The following is a 16245-nucleotide window of genomic DNA, read 5'->3' as shown; positions in this document are numbered from 1 at the left end:
CTTGAGGGATGAAGTGGATTTATATTAACGTGGATTAATTGAGATATATGTATAATTTCACAAGTTAAATTTATACTAAATCAATATGTATAATTGAAATTCTCTCTTATATATTAGATATTATAAGTTTTAAAAAAAATTATTATCAATTTCTTTTTTTTTATACAATTAATTTTTTTTACATTAGATTAAATTGGAAAAAACTATGGATATTAATTTATATCATATCATCTCAATTGAATCAAATTAATTGATCGGATCGATTGATTATATTAAACATTGATTATATATCATATCAAATCTAAATGATCAATCAAATCAGAATATTTACTTAAATTAAATTGAATTATTCTCTCAATTCATACTGATCGATCAGATTAAATTGTTTGTTTAAATCAAATCAATTAATCAAATCAAGCTGATCAATCAGATCGATAAAATAGTTTTAATCGGTAGGTTTCACGCAATAATTATTCATCCCAGTTGGCAAGCATGATTTGCACCCCAAGAGGCTGATTGATAAAGCCATGTTTGGTAGATTAATAATTAAGAAATTCAATTGGTGGAATTTGTCTATTTATATTTTCTTGTTTAATCTTTTGATGATAAGATTATTTAGAAACTATTTTAATTACCATTTTGGAAGAAAAAGACATTATTTATAAGTATTATATCACTATCAGCTTACATCTTTTCCATTGCTTAAATGTGTTATATTTTAGTTGAAAATGGAAGTTAAGTTGTCCGATATGAAATTAGAATATCTCATAATCAAATCAAATTGAGATAAATGTTCAATCTTGTAAATCAGTTCGGTTGCTGAAATTATGCAAATTGAGATTTTATAAATTACATTAAAATATTTTTATAATTTACTTTTATTATTCAAAAAGACTATGCAAGTTAGCCGTTAGTCAATTAAAATTTTTTTATTCCATAATTACCTCTCCTTCCTTCACTTTCCTTCCTTGATCACCTCTATATATTATTATTATGTCCGCTTATTCTAGTTTCGTCAAACACAGTATGGTTGACTTTATGCAGCCATCACCATTTTTGCTAGGACTATCCACCTTGAAAGTCATTGTCGTCTTCACTGCCATAACTTCCACAAGGACAATCGGATGGATAGGTGGCAATGCAGTTCCAATTTTCACTACAACGTCAATGGCTGAGAAGAATTTCAAAGCTGTGGATTTGTTATAATTGTTCTGTTTTTCTTTTGCCAACTTTTTTATTTTTTTGTCAAGAAAACTTCCCCATCCATAAAGCTATAAAGTTCTAAAATCACTACATAGATATGTCTTGGTTTTTGCAGAAAGCATCTTCCAGTATTCTCCTCATATTTCAATTAGCTTTGTTATCTACAGTAAACAGACAATAAACATCAATTCACTTGTTCATTGAAATAAATAAAAAAAAACAATCATAATTCAATTAGTTTGATCATCTACAATAAATAAAATAAAATAAAATAAGCAACACAAATTAATTTAAACATGAGTAGTGCACAGATATAAATTCTTTTTTTTAAAAAAAATTTTTTAAATTACCTTCCTTTAACCTGAAAATAAAGACTTGATTCTGGTCACAATCAGGAACCAAACTATAGAAGACCCTAGTTTGATAAACTTTGATTTCCCCTAGTTTCATATCTTCAGCTTTGAAAGTTATGTGATACAATCCGATTGATTCAGCATTTGCCTTGATAATCTCAAGAGGTCTCAGATTTGCACCCTACACAAACATGAAATGTGTGTGAAATTAATAATCTGGAGGTGTATAGAAATAAGGCAAAAGCAATTAAGAATATACGAAACCATCAATATTTGTGTCTCATCCGTGAGGAATTCTTTCAATACAATCAAATTATTCAAAATATGCATGTAAATTTGGATAAAATTTACAATATTTAGCATCTATAACAGAGATGTCCACCTTCTTATTCTGTTCCTGGACAGCATATGCAAGTGCCTCTCTGCAGCCTTTGGTATAAAAGCCATCTTCATCTTCCAAATTGACATGACGAGCAACACCAAAGAACATTTCTCCCTTAATTGGCTTGGGATAATCATCAAAATCAAATCCCTAAAGTAGGAACTCAAATCCATTAAAAAAAGGTAATTATAAAAAAAAAAATACAAAGACAATAGTGATATATAATTACCTCGCTTTCCCTGTACTGACGTCTGTATTTAAGATATACATCCCTCTGCTCGTCCTCGTAATCGGTGTCATCAGATCCATAACCATCTCTGTTACCCTCGGAACCATCGAAAACTATTACTTCGGAACCGAGTTTGTAAGGATCGATCGGGGAGCCCTCCTCACTTTCCTCACCGTCGGAGCTATCTTCAGCCTCTTCACCGATGGTGCTATCGGCATCTTCATCCTCTTCACCGGTGGTTTTATCGACAACTCCTTCTTCGCATTGCTTGGGTAGACCATCTAGATCCGTCAATCCTTTTCTCTTTTTGGAGACGTGCATCGTTAGGATCCAGAAGAAACCTTCCGTAAACCCTAGGAAGGAAATATTCGGAATTGCTTATTCCCACTGGGATTTATAGCATAGGAATCCAAATATAATAACCAAATTTGTATTTAATCCCTCAAATATTATCAATTTTTTATTTGGTCCCTCTATTTTTTATTTTTTATCGAGCGAAAAAGATATTGCATTAAGAGCTTTCAAAGAACAAATATCGTTCGGCTTCCTAGGCATGCAACTATCAATAGTAAATAATACACTACAGTTTTAAGTTTTACATACGAAACTCATTTGCATCGTTGTGTAAAATCTTCACTTTCATATTTTATTATTTTTTCCGGTTCTCGTTATCTCACCCGCAAGCTAGAAACTAAATAATATCTAGTTTCTCTTCCATTGTCATTTCAAGGAAAGCCATGTCATTGTTCTTGTTTCCTCTAATTTGTCTTCCAATAATATCATCTGAATCATCTTCAAAGATTTATATTTATTTTTGCACATGCACAAAAGAATTGGATTTCATCCTACAGTCTTCTTTCATATTCACATTTCATAGACCGTCTAAAATCTCATTAACATTCATGGTTTTCAGTTTTCATCAATTTCAATCTCAAATTTTATGATTCACACCATTCATTAAAAATGATCTTATTGGGTTTTCATCCATCTCAGTATCTAGTCTTCTTCAAATTCCTAATAACTAGATTTCTTATAAAAAACTAATTACAAGAATTGCAAGTTTTTTGTTGAAGTACATAATTTCATATTTTGTGGCTTTAAATTTGATTGTTGAAATGATTTTATATTTTTTAAAGGTTAGAAAGATGTATTATGTTTTCCATTGCATAATTGTGTTATATTTTTCCATTACGTAATTGTATTATATTTTGGTTAAAAATGGAAATTAATTGTAAGGTATGAAATTTGAATAATTTATAATTGAATTAAATAAAAATAAATCAATTTAATTTAATTAATTTTTAAATTAATTTAATTCGATTACTAAAATTATGTAATTTGTGGTGTAAAAATAAAAATAATTAATTTCACATATTAAATTATTCCCATATTTTATAAATTAAATTAAAATATCTTTATAATTTATTTGTGTTAACCAAAAAGAAACAGTCAAATTTAGCTGTCAACCAATTAATTTTAATTTCATAATTACCCTTCACTCCTTACTCTCCTTCCTCAAGCACCTCTTTCCGCTTATTCTAGTTACATCAAATGGAGTACGGTGAACCTCTCTATATTATTTCCGCTTACTCTAGTTTCGTCAAATAGAGTATGGTTGGCTCTATGCAGCCATTTGCATTTTGCTAGGACTACCCACTTAAAAAGTCATTGTCGTCTTCACTGCCATAACTTCCATAAACACAATTGGATGGATTGGTGACAATACTGTTCCAATTTTCACTAGAATGGCAATGGCTGAGAAGAATTTCAACGCTGGGCCATTTTATGCTTTATTGCCCTTCCTGTGGATTTGTTACAACTGATTCTGTTTTTCTTTTGCCAACTTATTACCCAATTTCTTCGGACACATTGAACTATGCACCGGTGGCTTTGGGTATTGTTTTGAGTTTGATCATTCTCTGGTGGACGTTGGATGCAAGTACCATCTGGTGGACGTTGGATGCAAGTAAATGGTTCGAGGAACATTTTAGGATATAGAAATTCCAAATGAAAAGGTTTAACTTCAATTGCAAGTTCAAACACGGATCTTTTTGGAACCTCCAAGTTCTGTTACACGAAATGTTTGTCTGACTACTGGCTTCACACAATTTTGGGGAAAGATAAAAAATCATCATGCTGATGCAAATGTTGAGCCTAATATCCCACACTATAAGTGTAAAAGCTGCAAATGGTGATATTCGTTTGAAAGAAGAAGCTAAGGAACAACTTCCCTATCCATAAAACTTGGAAAATGATGGAGCAACATGTTCATCCTATGCGTGTATCATTAATAAGCGGAAATAAATAATAGCGAAAGAGAAGGAGAGCAAATTAATCAGTTTAAGAAATAACGCCAAATACCATGTAAGGCTGGCGGTTAAAATATATGCTCTTTTCTGTAGTCTAAAAGAACTTAATTTCAAGATTAAAAAAAAAAAATCATTATCTGTTCATAAAGTACGGGCAAGTCTAATAAGTCTAATACACGATCATCACCGTAACATACCATGAACTACAAATTCTCAATTGAAAAAAGCTCTAAAATCACTCCATAGACATGTCTTGGTTTTTATAGAAAGTATCTTCCAGTATTCTCCTCATATTTCAATTAGCTTTGTCATCTACAATATATTAATAAGCATCAAGTAACTTAGATCATTGGAAAAAAAAATCATAAAAATAAATAAAAAAATCATATAAAATAAAATAAGCAACACAAATTAATTTAAAAATGAGCAGAGCACAGATATAAATTCTTTTTTTTTTTAATTTTTAAAATTACCTTCCTTTAACCTGAAAATAAAGACTTCATTGTGGTCACAATCAGGAACCAAACTATAGAAGACCCTAGTTTGATAAACTTTGATTTCCCCTAGTCGTTTCGTATCTTCAGCTCTGAAAGTTATGTGATACAATCCGATTGATTCACCATTTGCCTTGATAATCTCAAGAGGTCTCAGATTTCCACCCTACACAAACATGAAATATGTGTGAAGTTAATAATCTGGAGGTGTACAGAAATAAGGCAAGAGCAATTAAGAATATACGAAATTATCCATATTTGTGTCTCATCCGTGAGGAATTCATTCGATACAATCAAATTATTCAAAATATGCATGTAAATTTGGATAAAATTTACAATATTTAGCATCTATAACAGAGATGTCCACCTTCTTATTCTGTTCCTGGACAGCATACGCAAGTGCCTCTCTGCAGCCTTTGGTATAAAAGCCATCTTCATCTTCGAAATCGACATGACGAGCAACACCAAGGAAAAGTTCTCCCTCAGTTTGCTTGGGATAATCATCAAAATCAAATCCCTGAAGTAGGAACTCAAATCCATTAAAAAAAGGTAATTATAAAAAAAAATACAAAGACAATAGTGATATATAATTACCTCGCTTTCCCTGTACTGACGTCTCTATTTAAGATATACATCCCTCTGCTCGCCCTCGTAATCGGTGTCATCCGATCCATAACCATCTCTGTTACCGACACCGGAACCACGGTACACTATTACTTCGGAACCCAGTTTGGAAAGATCGAACGGGGAGCCCTCCTCACTTTACTCACCGTCGGAGCTATCTTCAGCCTCTTCACCGATGGTGCTATCGGCATCTTCATCCTCTTCACCGGTTGTTTTATCGACAACTCCTTCGCATTGCTTGGGTAGACCATCTAGATCCGTCAATCCTTTTTTCTTTTTGGAGACGTGCATCGTTAGGATCCAGAAGACAACCTCCGTAAACCCTAGGAAGGAAATATTTGGAATTGCTTATTCCCACTGGGATTTATAGCATATATTTGGTCCCTCTATTTTTTATTTTTTAGCGAGCGAAAATAGATATTACATTAAGCAGTTTCCAAAGAACAAATATCGTTCAGCTTCCTAGACATACAAGAAATCCAATTAAAAGGCAGAGAATTAGCACAAACCAGTCTCGCCAGACGATGCGCCAATGCATCGCATATAGGACACGTAGGATCTACCGGCATTTTTCTTTCAGCCAAATTCTTTTTAACAACAATTGCATTCAACATAGCGCTCCATAAGAACATCTCACCTTTGGTTGAATATCTATATCTCACATATAGTGTTCCAAATTTCTGCAGATATGGAGTTTGAAGATGATGGTGACCGAATCTTCTCCTGTCGAAAACCTTTAGATAGAAGAGTGTACCCTAATTTTACTGAATAAGAGCCTGAATTCTCGTAATGCCATATTAGTTCCTCTTCACATCCCACTGGGCCGATAGGAATAGAAAAAAATTTCATGGCAACGGGTCTATTGAACAAAACACTAACCAGATCATACTTCCACTCCAAAGTGTTGTGACTAATCAAATCTGCTAATAGATTGATTTTTGGAGGGCAGTTAACTGCTTTCTGAATAGGTTTCTGATTAATCAAATCTCCCTATATAGCAGGGAGACCTAAATATTTGTCAGAGATATCCATTTCTTCATTGTGAGGATAGTTAACAAATCCTTCCTCAAACTAAAAGGAATTTTACTGCTAAAATTGATGTTTGACTTGTGGAAGTTTATTCTCTGACCAGTTGCTTCAGTGTATTTGTGGAGGACTTCATTTATTGCTACTGCTTCTTCCTTTGATGCTTTCCCAAACAGGAGAGTGCCATCAGCAAAGGACATGTTTGTTATAGTTGGTGCACCCCTTGTAATCTTAAAGCCAGAAAGATGTCCTGCAACAGTCTCCTTTGTCAGAATGCAAGACAGAGCTTGAGTTGTGTAGAGGATCAAGTATGGTGACAAAGAGTCACCCTGTCTCAACCCTCTGGATGGGAAGAAAGGAGTAGTGGCGCAACCATTCATAAGTTGAGAATCCTCGGCGTTTTGTCAGGGTACAAACAGTTAAACTAAGTATTTGATAACGGTTGATAAAATTTTCATTTCATTTTTTATTTAAACTATATTATTTTTTATAATTTATTAATTACAATTTTTCACATTAAAATTTCTATATGAGATATTAGGGTTTTCAAGCCTGGAAAATTGGTTCTGTAGGTTATGCCAAATGTAAGAGTGCTACCGCGATTGTAAGGAAGGACTTGCATTACTCATTACATCACTTTCATGATTGTCTCTTTTGGATTGCTTGTAGCGAAAATATATGTTATTTTTTTTAAAAAAAAAAAAAGAGTGCTCTACCTATCTTTTCTTTGCCATGAACTGTGGATGTAGAATCATCAACATCAGCATGTGCAACCTTCTGCAAATAAACATTCTTAGCCTTGCTATATGATAGATGTGCTTGATTTCATGTAAATGTATGTAGGATATGTGATAATGCATGTGTATACTCTTGGAAATTCATCACTTTCTATTACATTGGATTGCTTTGCCATAATCCAGCATTCTTCGCAACATCCCTATCAACACCCACCAAAGAAAAAGAGAGAGATAAAACTCTGCTTGCAGATCATCCTAGTTCTGTGTGCCCCAGCAAGCTTAGCTTTTACAACATTATAAAAGCTCTGTAAATTTGTGTTTGAAAAAGCTCTGTAGATTTGTATTTGAACTTACATATTTATATATTTAGTAACTGCAATTTTGAACTCCTTTGAAAGGACTAAGATATGGAAAGATAGCCTGGATTCCCTTTTTCCTTCTACTGAACATTCATGTTTTTGTGGACGTTATTGGTGGAACTAGGTCTTGAAGCAATAGATCCCCTTGCTGAGCAATCTGGGATTTGTATTAAAGCATCACCATATCTGACAATTCTTCAGTTATTTTTGACATGTACTTGGGAGGGGGTCTCATGCTGGTAACTATCTTCCCAACTCTGGAATTTGGCACCATAATCAACGTCTTTTGAAGAAAGGTTCCTCCGGTACAAATACTGTTCAGCACTTGGATTTTGATGCTCCAACTCGTGAACATGCTCATCAGCTATCGGATGAGAAAGTATGCTTGCTTATTTAACTAATATATATATTATTCTGTTTTAGTTATGTATTTTTTAACTGCTAGCACAATATCTTTTACTTGAGTTTCTGTATAGATGGTATTTTTTTGTCATTTTATGTCAAATTTAAAATGAAATGTCAAAGAATTAAATAACTGGTAACCTGCCTTCAAAAAGAAAAAAAAAAATAACTGTTAACATTTATTTGGATTTTGCTGCTCCATTTTGGGTGTAATGTATGCTCTGACATACCTAAATCATAATATTCTTTTTTGCATTTTACCTGTGCAGAAACAAGATGAATTCTCTTCTCCAAGATGTCTGGACTCTATTAAGGGCAGGAAGACGGGACGAGGCATGCGACCTTTGTTGGTCTGCTGGACATGTATTCAAAATTAAAGGTTTTTGTTTTATCTTAGCCATTCTTGGTATGTTTTATCAGAAGATTAATAGAAAAGACCTTTTGATAGGGAGAGCTCTTTAACACCTCATACTCTTTAATGGAGAACTTTAAATTTCAAATTTGATTTAACTAATTGATTTTTTTTCTATCTTCGTCACTCTCATATTTTAATTTTAACTAATATCATGAAATATCCTATTAAGAAAGCATGATTAGAGTTCATATATTTCTTTTTTTTATTATTATTAGTATTTGTTTATGTTTGCTCTTACATATATCTACTGCTTGCTATATCGGCCGAAAAATTTAAGAAGAGAAAATTAGAGTGATTGCAATATTTGATATGTTTTGCATTGAGCATTTATGCATATGTGCTGTAAATATTTTTTCTACGGCATCGCAGGAGTAAGTTTCTAGTGATAGTATATATAAAATAATAATAATAATAAAGGAATTGATTTGCCAAATTAAAGTGTACATGTCTTCCTGCACAGTGGAGAAAGTTGCTTCCACCTGCAATGCCATTCGATTCTTTCAATTATATGTATTTTTCCCTTGGTAGCATCTTTCTTATTTATTTAAAACAAAATGCTAACATACTTGGAAGCCCTAGTGATGTTACTTTTAGTATTTTTCTTTGAAATGAATATCTCAAAGCAGTTATAATTAAAATATATGCTCTTTTCTGTAGGCTAAATAACTTTATTTCAAGATTAAAAAAAGAAAAATCATAACCTGTTCATAAAGTACGGGCAAGTCTAATAAACGATCATCACTGTAACATAGCATGAACTACAAATTCTCAATTAAAAAAAGCTCTAAAATCACTCCCTAGACATGTCTTGGTTTTTATAGAAAGTATCTTCCAGTATTCTCCTCATATTTCAATTAGCTTTGTCATCTACAATAAATAGACAATAAGCATCAATTAACATAGATCATTGGAAAAAAAAAATCATAAAAATAAATAAAAAATCATATAAAATAAAACAAATTAATTTAAACATGAGTAGTGCACAGATATAAATTCTTTTTTTTTTTTAATTTTTTAAATTACCTTCCTTTAACCTGAAAATAAAGACTTGATCCTGGTGACGATCAGGAACCAAACTATAGAAGACCTTAGTTTGATAAACTTTGGTTTCCCCTAGTTTCGTATCTTCAGCTTTGAAAGTTATGTGATACAATCCGATTGATTCAACATTTGCCTTGATAATCTCAAGATGTCTCAGATTTGCACCCTACACAAACATGAAATGTGTGTGAAATTAATAATCTGGAGGTGTATAGAAATAATGCAAAAGCAATTAAGAATATACGAAACTATCGATATTTGTGTCTCATCCGTGAGGAATTCTTTCAATACAATCAAATTATTCAAAATATGCATGTAAATTTGGATAAAATTTACAATATTTAGCATCTATAACAGAGGTGTCCACCTTCTTATTCTGTTCCTGGACAGCATATGCAAGTGCCTCTCTGCAGCCTTTGGTATAAAAGCCATCTTCATCTTCCAAATTGACATGACGAGCAACACCAAAGAACATTTCTCCCTTAATTGGCTTGGGATAATCATCAAAATCAAATCCCTAAAGTAGGAACTCAAATCCATTAAAAAAAGGTAATTATAAAAAAAAAATACAAAGACAATAGTGATATATAATTACCTCGCTTTCCCTGTACTGACGTCTGTATTTAAGATATACATCCCTCTGCTCGCCCTCGTAATCGGTGTCATCGGATCCATAACCATCTCTGTTACCCTCGGATGGGTCGAAAACTATTACTTCGGAACCGAGTTTGTAAGGATCGAACGGGGAGCCCTCCTCACTTTCCTCACCGTCGGAGCTATCTTCAGCCTCTTCACCGATGGTGCTATCGGCATCTTCATCCTCTTCACCGGTGGTTTTATCGGCAACTCCTTCTTCGCATTGCTTGGGTAGACCATCTAGATCCGTCAATCCTTTTTTCTTTTTGGAGACGTGCATCGTTAGGATCCAGAAGACAACCTTCGTAAACCCTAGGAAGGAAATATTGGGAATTGCTTATTCCCACTGGGATTTATAGCATAGGAATCCAAATATAATAACCAAATTTGTATTTAATCCCTCAAATATTATCAATTTTTTATTTGATCCCTCTATTTTTTTCTTTTAGAGATGATATTGCATTAAGCAGTTTCCAAAGAACAAATATCGTTCAGCTTCCTAAGCATACAAGAAATCCAATTAAAAGGCAGAGAATTAGCACAAACCAGTTTCGCTAGATGATGAGCCAATGCATTGCATATAGGACACATAGGATCTATCCGCATTTTTCTTTCGGCCAAATTCTTTGAACAATAATTGCATTCAACATAACTCTCCATAAGAACACCTTCACCTTTGGTTGACTATCGATATCTCACATATAGTCTTCCAAATTTTTGCAGATATGGAGTTTGAAGATGATGGTGACTGAGTCTTCTCCTGTCGAAAACCTTTAGATAGAGTGTATCTTGATTTTACTGTATAAGAGCCCAAATTCTCATAATGTCATATTAGTTCCTCTTCACAACCCACTGGACCGATAGGAATAGAAAAAATTTTCATGGCAACTGGTCTATTGAACAATGCACTAACCAGATCGTATTTCCACTACAAAGTGTTGTGACTAATCAAATCTGCTACTAGATTGACTTTTGGAGGGCAGTTAACTGGTTTCTGATTAATCAAATCTCCCTATACAGCAGGGAGACCTAAATATTTATCAGAGATATCCAATTCTTCATTGTGAGGATAGTTAACAAATCCTTCCTCAAACTAAAAGGAATTTTACTGCTAAAATGGATGTTTGAATTGTGGATGTTTATTCTCTGACCAGTTGCTTCAGTGTATTTGTGGAGGACTTCATTGATGGCTACTGCTTCTTCCCTTGATGCTTTCCCAAACAGGAGAGCGTCATCAGCAAAGGACATGTTTGTTATATTTGGTGCACCCCCTTGTAATCTTAAAGCCAGAAAGATGTCCTGCAGCAGTCTCCTTTGCCAGGATGCAAGACAGAACTTGAGTTATGTAGAGGAACAAGTATGGTGACAAAGATTCACCCTGTCTCAACCCTCTGGATGGAAAGAAAGGAGTAGTGGGGCAACCATTCACAAGGTGAGAATCCTTGGCGTTTTGTCAGGATATAGGGGTTAGACATGCAAACAGTTAAACTAAGTATTTGATAACAGTTGATCGAATTTTTATTTTATTTTTTATTTAAACTATATTATTTTTTATAATTTATCAATTACAATTTTTCACATTAAAATTTCTATCTGAGATATTAGGGTTTTCAAGGCTGGAAAATTGGTTCTGTAGGTTATGCCAAAAGTAAGAGTGCTCCCGCAATTGTAAGGAAGGGCTTACATTACTTATTACATCACTTTCATGATTGTCTCTCTTGGATTTTTTGTAGCGAAAATATATGTTTTTTTTTTTAAAAAAAAAATAGAGTGCTCTACCTAAATTTTCTTTGCCATGAACTGTGGATGTAGAATCATCAACATCAGCATGTGCAACCTTTTGCAAATAAACATTCTTAGCCTTGCTATATGATAGATGTGCTTGATTTCATGTAAATGTATGCAGGATATGTGATAATGCATGTGTATACTCCTGGAAATTCATCACTTTCTATTACATTCGATTGCTTTGCCATAATCCAGCATTCTTCACAACATCCCTATCAACACCCACCAAAGAAAAAGAGAGATAAAATTCTGCTTGCAGATCATCCTAGTTCTGTGTGCCCCAGCAAGCTTAGCTTTTACGACATTATAAAAGCTCCGTAAATTGGTGTTTGAAAAAGCTCTGTAGATTTGTGTTTGAACTTACATATTTAGATATTTAGTAACTGCAATTTTGAACTCCTTTGAAAGGACTAAGATATGGAAAGATAGCCTGGATTCCCTTTTTCCTTCTATTGAACATTCATGTTTTTGTGGACGTTATTGGTGGAATTAGGTCTTGAAGCAATAGATCCCCTTTGCTGAGCAATCTGGGATTTGTATTAAAGTATCACCATATCTCACAATTGTTGAGTTATTTTTGACATGTACTTGGGAGGGGGTCTCATGCTGGTAACTATCTTCCCAACTCTGGAATTTGGCACCATAATCAACGTCTTTTGAAGAAAGGTTCCTCCGGTACAAATACTGTTCAGCACTTGGATTTTGATGCTCCAACTCGTATGCTTGCTTATTTAATTATTATATATATTATTCTGTTGTAATTATGTATTTTTAACTCCTAGTACAATATCTTTTACTTGAGTTTCTGTATAGATGCTATTTTTTATCATTTTATGTCAAATTTAAAATAAGAACTGGTAACATGCCTTCAAAAAGAAAAAAAAATAACTGGTAACATTTATTTGGATTTTGCTGCTCCATTTTGGGTGTAATGTATGCTCTGACATACCTAAATCATAAAATTATTTTTTGCATTTTACCTGTGCAGAAACAAGATGAATTCTCTTCTCCAAGATGTCTGGACTCTTTTAAGGGCAGGAAGACTGGACGAGGCATGCGACCTTTGCTGGTCTGCTGGACATGTATTCAAAATTAAAGGTTTAAGGTTATGAAATATTTCACTGTATGTTTTATCTTAGCCATTCTTTGTATGCATATTGATACAAAGCCATTACAAGTGTATACATTTTACACCCGCTGTGTATAGCCTACTGAAATTGGGGAAGCAGTAAGGATTGAAAGTTGACCAGTTTAGTTTGTTTAATTGACCAGTTTAGTTTTTATTTTTAGTTGTTGACTTTTTCTTTAAGCATTTGTTAGTGTTTCCGCAATATACGAGAGTATCTCCACTTTAAATTATTTGCATTATCTTAAGAAATAGTTATTTCTATTATCTTAAGAGGTTGTAACTCCATGATGAAGTCATGATTCCATTGATGTAGCAAAAGATATTTTATATCTTGTATAAATATTTAATAATTATCAATGAAGAGATCAGCTTGAAAATCATTACAATTTTAAGTACTTTAACTCAGAGATTTGAGATTCCCTGATTCCCTCAGTCTTCTAATTCTTCAAAATAGGTCGCAAAACGAAACACCACGTCCTCACCCTCAGGAACACCTTCCACTTCCCTCTACAAAAGATCCCTAACTCGATATCAGGTTCGGGACCCTAACACATATGCTTGTTGGCAGCCTTGGAGAGCTGCATCTTTATGTCCTTTTGGGGGGTTGGGCCTAGCTCCTTCTGTTGAATCGAAGCGCTGGTGAAGAATGGGAAGAATAGAACCCTGCAAGCCATTGAGTTGGAGAGTGGCATTGGTCACCAATGGCGTCTTTGGAAATGGGCTTCCCATTGTGCAGCAGAGGTTAGGTTCAATGGAGGAGATCAGAACTCAGAACGCTTTCCTGCATCTTACGCTCAGATCTAGCATGTTCTACACCAATTTCTTTTCCCAACGCATAAGATTCTTTTTTCATTACTACATTTATTCCACGCGGAATTTTTAATTTATCCAAATTTCTTCACTGAGAATTTCCTAAATGCACCTTTTCTTTTTGTGAACATAGTGATTTTTTGTTCTTTTTTCACCAGAACTTTTACCCCAGTAGAGATTCATGAATTCTTTACCTTAATAGAATAATATGTTGCAAGTTTGTGGTGTTATCTTTCATTTTTACACAAATAGTTCAATTAATTTCTCAGAGTTGACCATTTTGTGCTCGTCTCCTCGTCTCGAAGAAAATTGCAGAACAAAATGGTGGATGAAGTTGCTGTATATGCAGTGCAATGATCTTGAACACATGCTTCCATTGCACAGACTGGGAGGTATGTATGTTCTCTCTCTCTCTCTCTCTCTCTCTATATATATATATATATATATATATATTTGCAGTTGATGCAAAATCCTGGAATTGCCCCATTTGTCTTAATCTTATATATAATGAGTATTACAGATTTTGTTGTGTTCTTAGAATATTTTTGTCCTGCAGCTGATTATGTTGTGGGATCAGGACCTTTTTCTCATTTTCATGCTTCTCTAATCAATTGTGATGCACCAAGAGCATTTGTTCATGAATTGAGAACTTCCATGAATTTCACTGATCTTTGTAGTATGCTTTTAATTGGTTGCATCTAATTGTGATATTTCTTAACTATGTATCAATTTCGCTCAATTTTTTTCCTTTTCCACAAAATGTTAGCCTGATGCAGATTATCTTGAATAAATAACTTATAAGTGTGAAGTCCATGAGTAATTACGTTACATGAAGCAAGCATTTATATGGAGATGTATATGCTTGGTCGGTAGAAGTCAATGAAGCTGATATATGTGTAAAGATTTTTAAATTTGCCAACGTCGAAAATTCTTACAGGTTCGAGATTATTGGAAGTGTATTTTTTTGCAAAAGACTAATATTCCATTTGGAGAATATAGTAAAGTCTATCCCATTAATCTCAGATGATTCCTGGGCTTATGGTGATTTGATGGTTTGTGTCATTTATCAAATATCTTCCTTGGAAATTGATTGTTTTATCAATGTAGAAAGTGGAATCCTGGACATTGAAAGCCTAGGAACCAACAACTTTTTCTAGACCCTACTCCCAAATTGCACAGGCTTTGTAATGATGCAACTCCCATACTCAACTGTTGTTGGCTCGAGAAATTAGATTTTGTTTCTCAACTCTTTTGAGAATCAATTGCAGCTCAATTTGGGTCTGTGTGGCTTGCGGAGAAAAAGATTGAGACAGATGCCTAAAAGAAGATATTGTAACATCTAGTAGTAGAATCCATAGGAAAAAAGTTTGTATAGATAGAATACCAAAGAGTCAAGCAGCAGGTTAGGAGATCCTGTAATTGTTTCTGGCAATGCGATAACACAGACTGTTTGGGAGGATCTAACAGCTCGAAACATTGCTCAAGCATCATATGTTTTGCCATTTACAAAATTTCCTTAGTAATCTAAATAACAGTTAGTTGACAGGAATAGTATTCGGAATGAGAATATTCAAACTGAAAATAAAATTGATTCTGAAGTAGAAGCAGGAAAGATAATTGACATGTATCTACCACAAGCATCTAACTATAAGCAACAATTGGAGAGTAGAGAATTAAAGAATTAAAGACAATTTCCTAGTCTAATAAGTTTTTGTTTAATTTTATATCAAATAAATTAATAAAATGGGGCTAAATGGATCGGCAAAGTCATAAATTTGAGTAATTTCACTTTTCATCTCCCCTCCATGTATTACAAAATTTAAAAACTGTTAAACAAATTAAGGGTTAGAGACAAAATAGAATGTTAGACTGTTTTAGTTTAATTTATTCTTTTTTGTTTATATACTTTTTATTTTAGATACAATATGCATTCTTTTATTTATGTAAAAAAAATAAAAAATTAAGTCACAGATAGAAACCTCTTTAATATGTTCACACACTTAACAGTTTTTGTTTAAATTTTAAATTTTTTAATTTTAAGAACGAACTTAAATATTAATGATTTAAAGTGTATTAACATTAATGAGTTTTTTATATGATAAATTTTTTAAAATTTCGAAAAATAAATATTCATTAGATTAAAATTTATTGATACTTATATTTCATGAAATATTTTACATTAGTAATTGTGTGAATAAACTTCCCTAAAAATATATAATATAATTGAGAGTATAGTGAGTTGCCAAATCATTATCTACAAGCCATTGCATGATAAGACATAGGATTATTATATATAGCCTAAAATAAA

General features: G+C 33.1%; 2 protein-coding genes across 6 annotated transcripts; both read right to left on the bottom strand.

Annotated features, from left to right (window-relative positions):
* Positions 1–1332: 1332 nt before the first annotated feature.
* LOC110625728 lies at positions 1333–2547 on the bottom strand. 2 transcript variants are annotated; one of them, XM_021771357.2, is made up of 4 exons: positions 2168–2547; positions 1939–2088; positions 1554–1737; positions 1333–1364 (listed from the first exon to the last, which is right to left on the bottom strand). In XM_021771357.2, exons 1-4 carry the CDS (start codon positions 2486–2488, stop codon positions 1348–1350), a joined length of 672 nt encoding a protein of 223 aa, XP_021627049.1. In that variant the 5' UTR covers positions 2489–2547; the 3' UTR covers positions 1333–1347. The 2 variants fall into 2 exon arrangements, with proteins under 2 accessions (XP_021627049.1, XP_021627047.1); XM_021771355.2 differs by lacking the exon at positions 1333–1364 and having other exon boundaries at positions 1377–1737.
* A 2054-nt stretch (positions 2548–4601) lies between these two features.
* LOC110625729 lies at positions 4602–10547 on the bottom strand. 4 transcript variants are annotated; one of them, XM_043961534.1, is made up of 4 exons: positions 10170–10547; positions 5338–5487; positions 4950–5136; positions 4602–4788 (listed from the first exon to the last, which is right to left on the bottom strand). In XM_043961534.1, the coding sequence occupies exons 1-4, from the start codon at positions 10488–10490 to the stop codon at positions 4772–4774; spliced, it is 675 nt and encodes a 224-aa protein (XP_043817469.1). In that variant the 5' UTR covers positions 10491–10547; the 3' UTR covers positions 4602–4771. The 4 variants fall into 4 exon arrangements, with proteins under 4 accessions (XP_043817469.1, XP_043817468.1, XP_043817471.1 ...); XM_043961533.1 differs by lacking the exon at positions 5338–5487 and adding an exon at positions 9942–10091 and having other exon boundaries at positions 4605–4788; positions 10170–10544; XM_043961536.1 differs by lacking the exons at positions 4950–5136; positions 5338–5487 and adding exons at positions 9557–9740; positions 9942–10091 and having other exon boundaries at positions 4607–4788; positions 10170–10542.
* Positions 10548–16245: the final 5698 nt, after the last annotated feature.

Source organism: Manihot esculenta, chromosome 11 (assembly GCF_001659605.2).
Source record: "Manihot esculenta cultivar AM560-2 chromosome 11, M.esculenta_v8, whole genome shotgun sequence".
Taxonomy (NCBI): domain Eukaryota; kingdom Viridiplantae; phylum Streptophyta; class Magnoliopsida; order Malpighiales; family Euphorbiaceae; genus Manihot; species Manihot esculenta.
Note: the sequence above shows the minus strand (reverse complement) of the source record. Positions and strands in the feature narration are given on the sequence as shown.

Coding starts and splice junctions, on each gene's coding strand:
- LOC110625729 (XM_043961534.1), bottom strand. CDS start 10,490: ATGCACGTCTCCAAAAAGAAAAAAGGATTGACGGATCTAGATGGTCTA. Junction 5,488..10,169: donor GTCAGTACAGGGAAAGCGAG/GTAATTATATAT, acceptor TTCCTACTTCAG/GGATTTGATTTTGATGATTA. Junction 5,137..5,337: donor TCCAGGAACAGAATAAGAAG/GTGGACATCTCT, acceptor ATGTTTGTGTAG/GGTGGAAATCTGAGACCTCT.
- LOC110625728 (XM_021771355.2), bottom strand. CDS start 2,488: ATGCACGTCTCCAAAAAGAGAAAAGGATTGACGGATCTAGATGGTCTA. Junction 2,089..2,167: donor GTCAGTACAGGGAAAGCGAG/GTAATTATATAT, acceptor TTCCTACTTTAG/GGATTTGATTTTGATGATTA. Junction 1,738..1,938: donor TCCAGGAACAGAATAAGAAG/GTGGACATCTCT, acceptor ATGTTTGTGTAG/GGTGCAAATCTGAGACCTCT.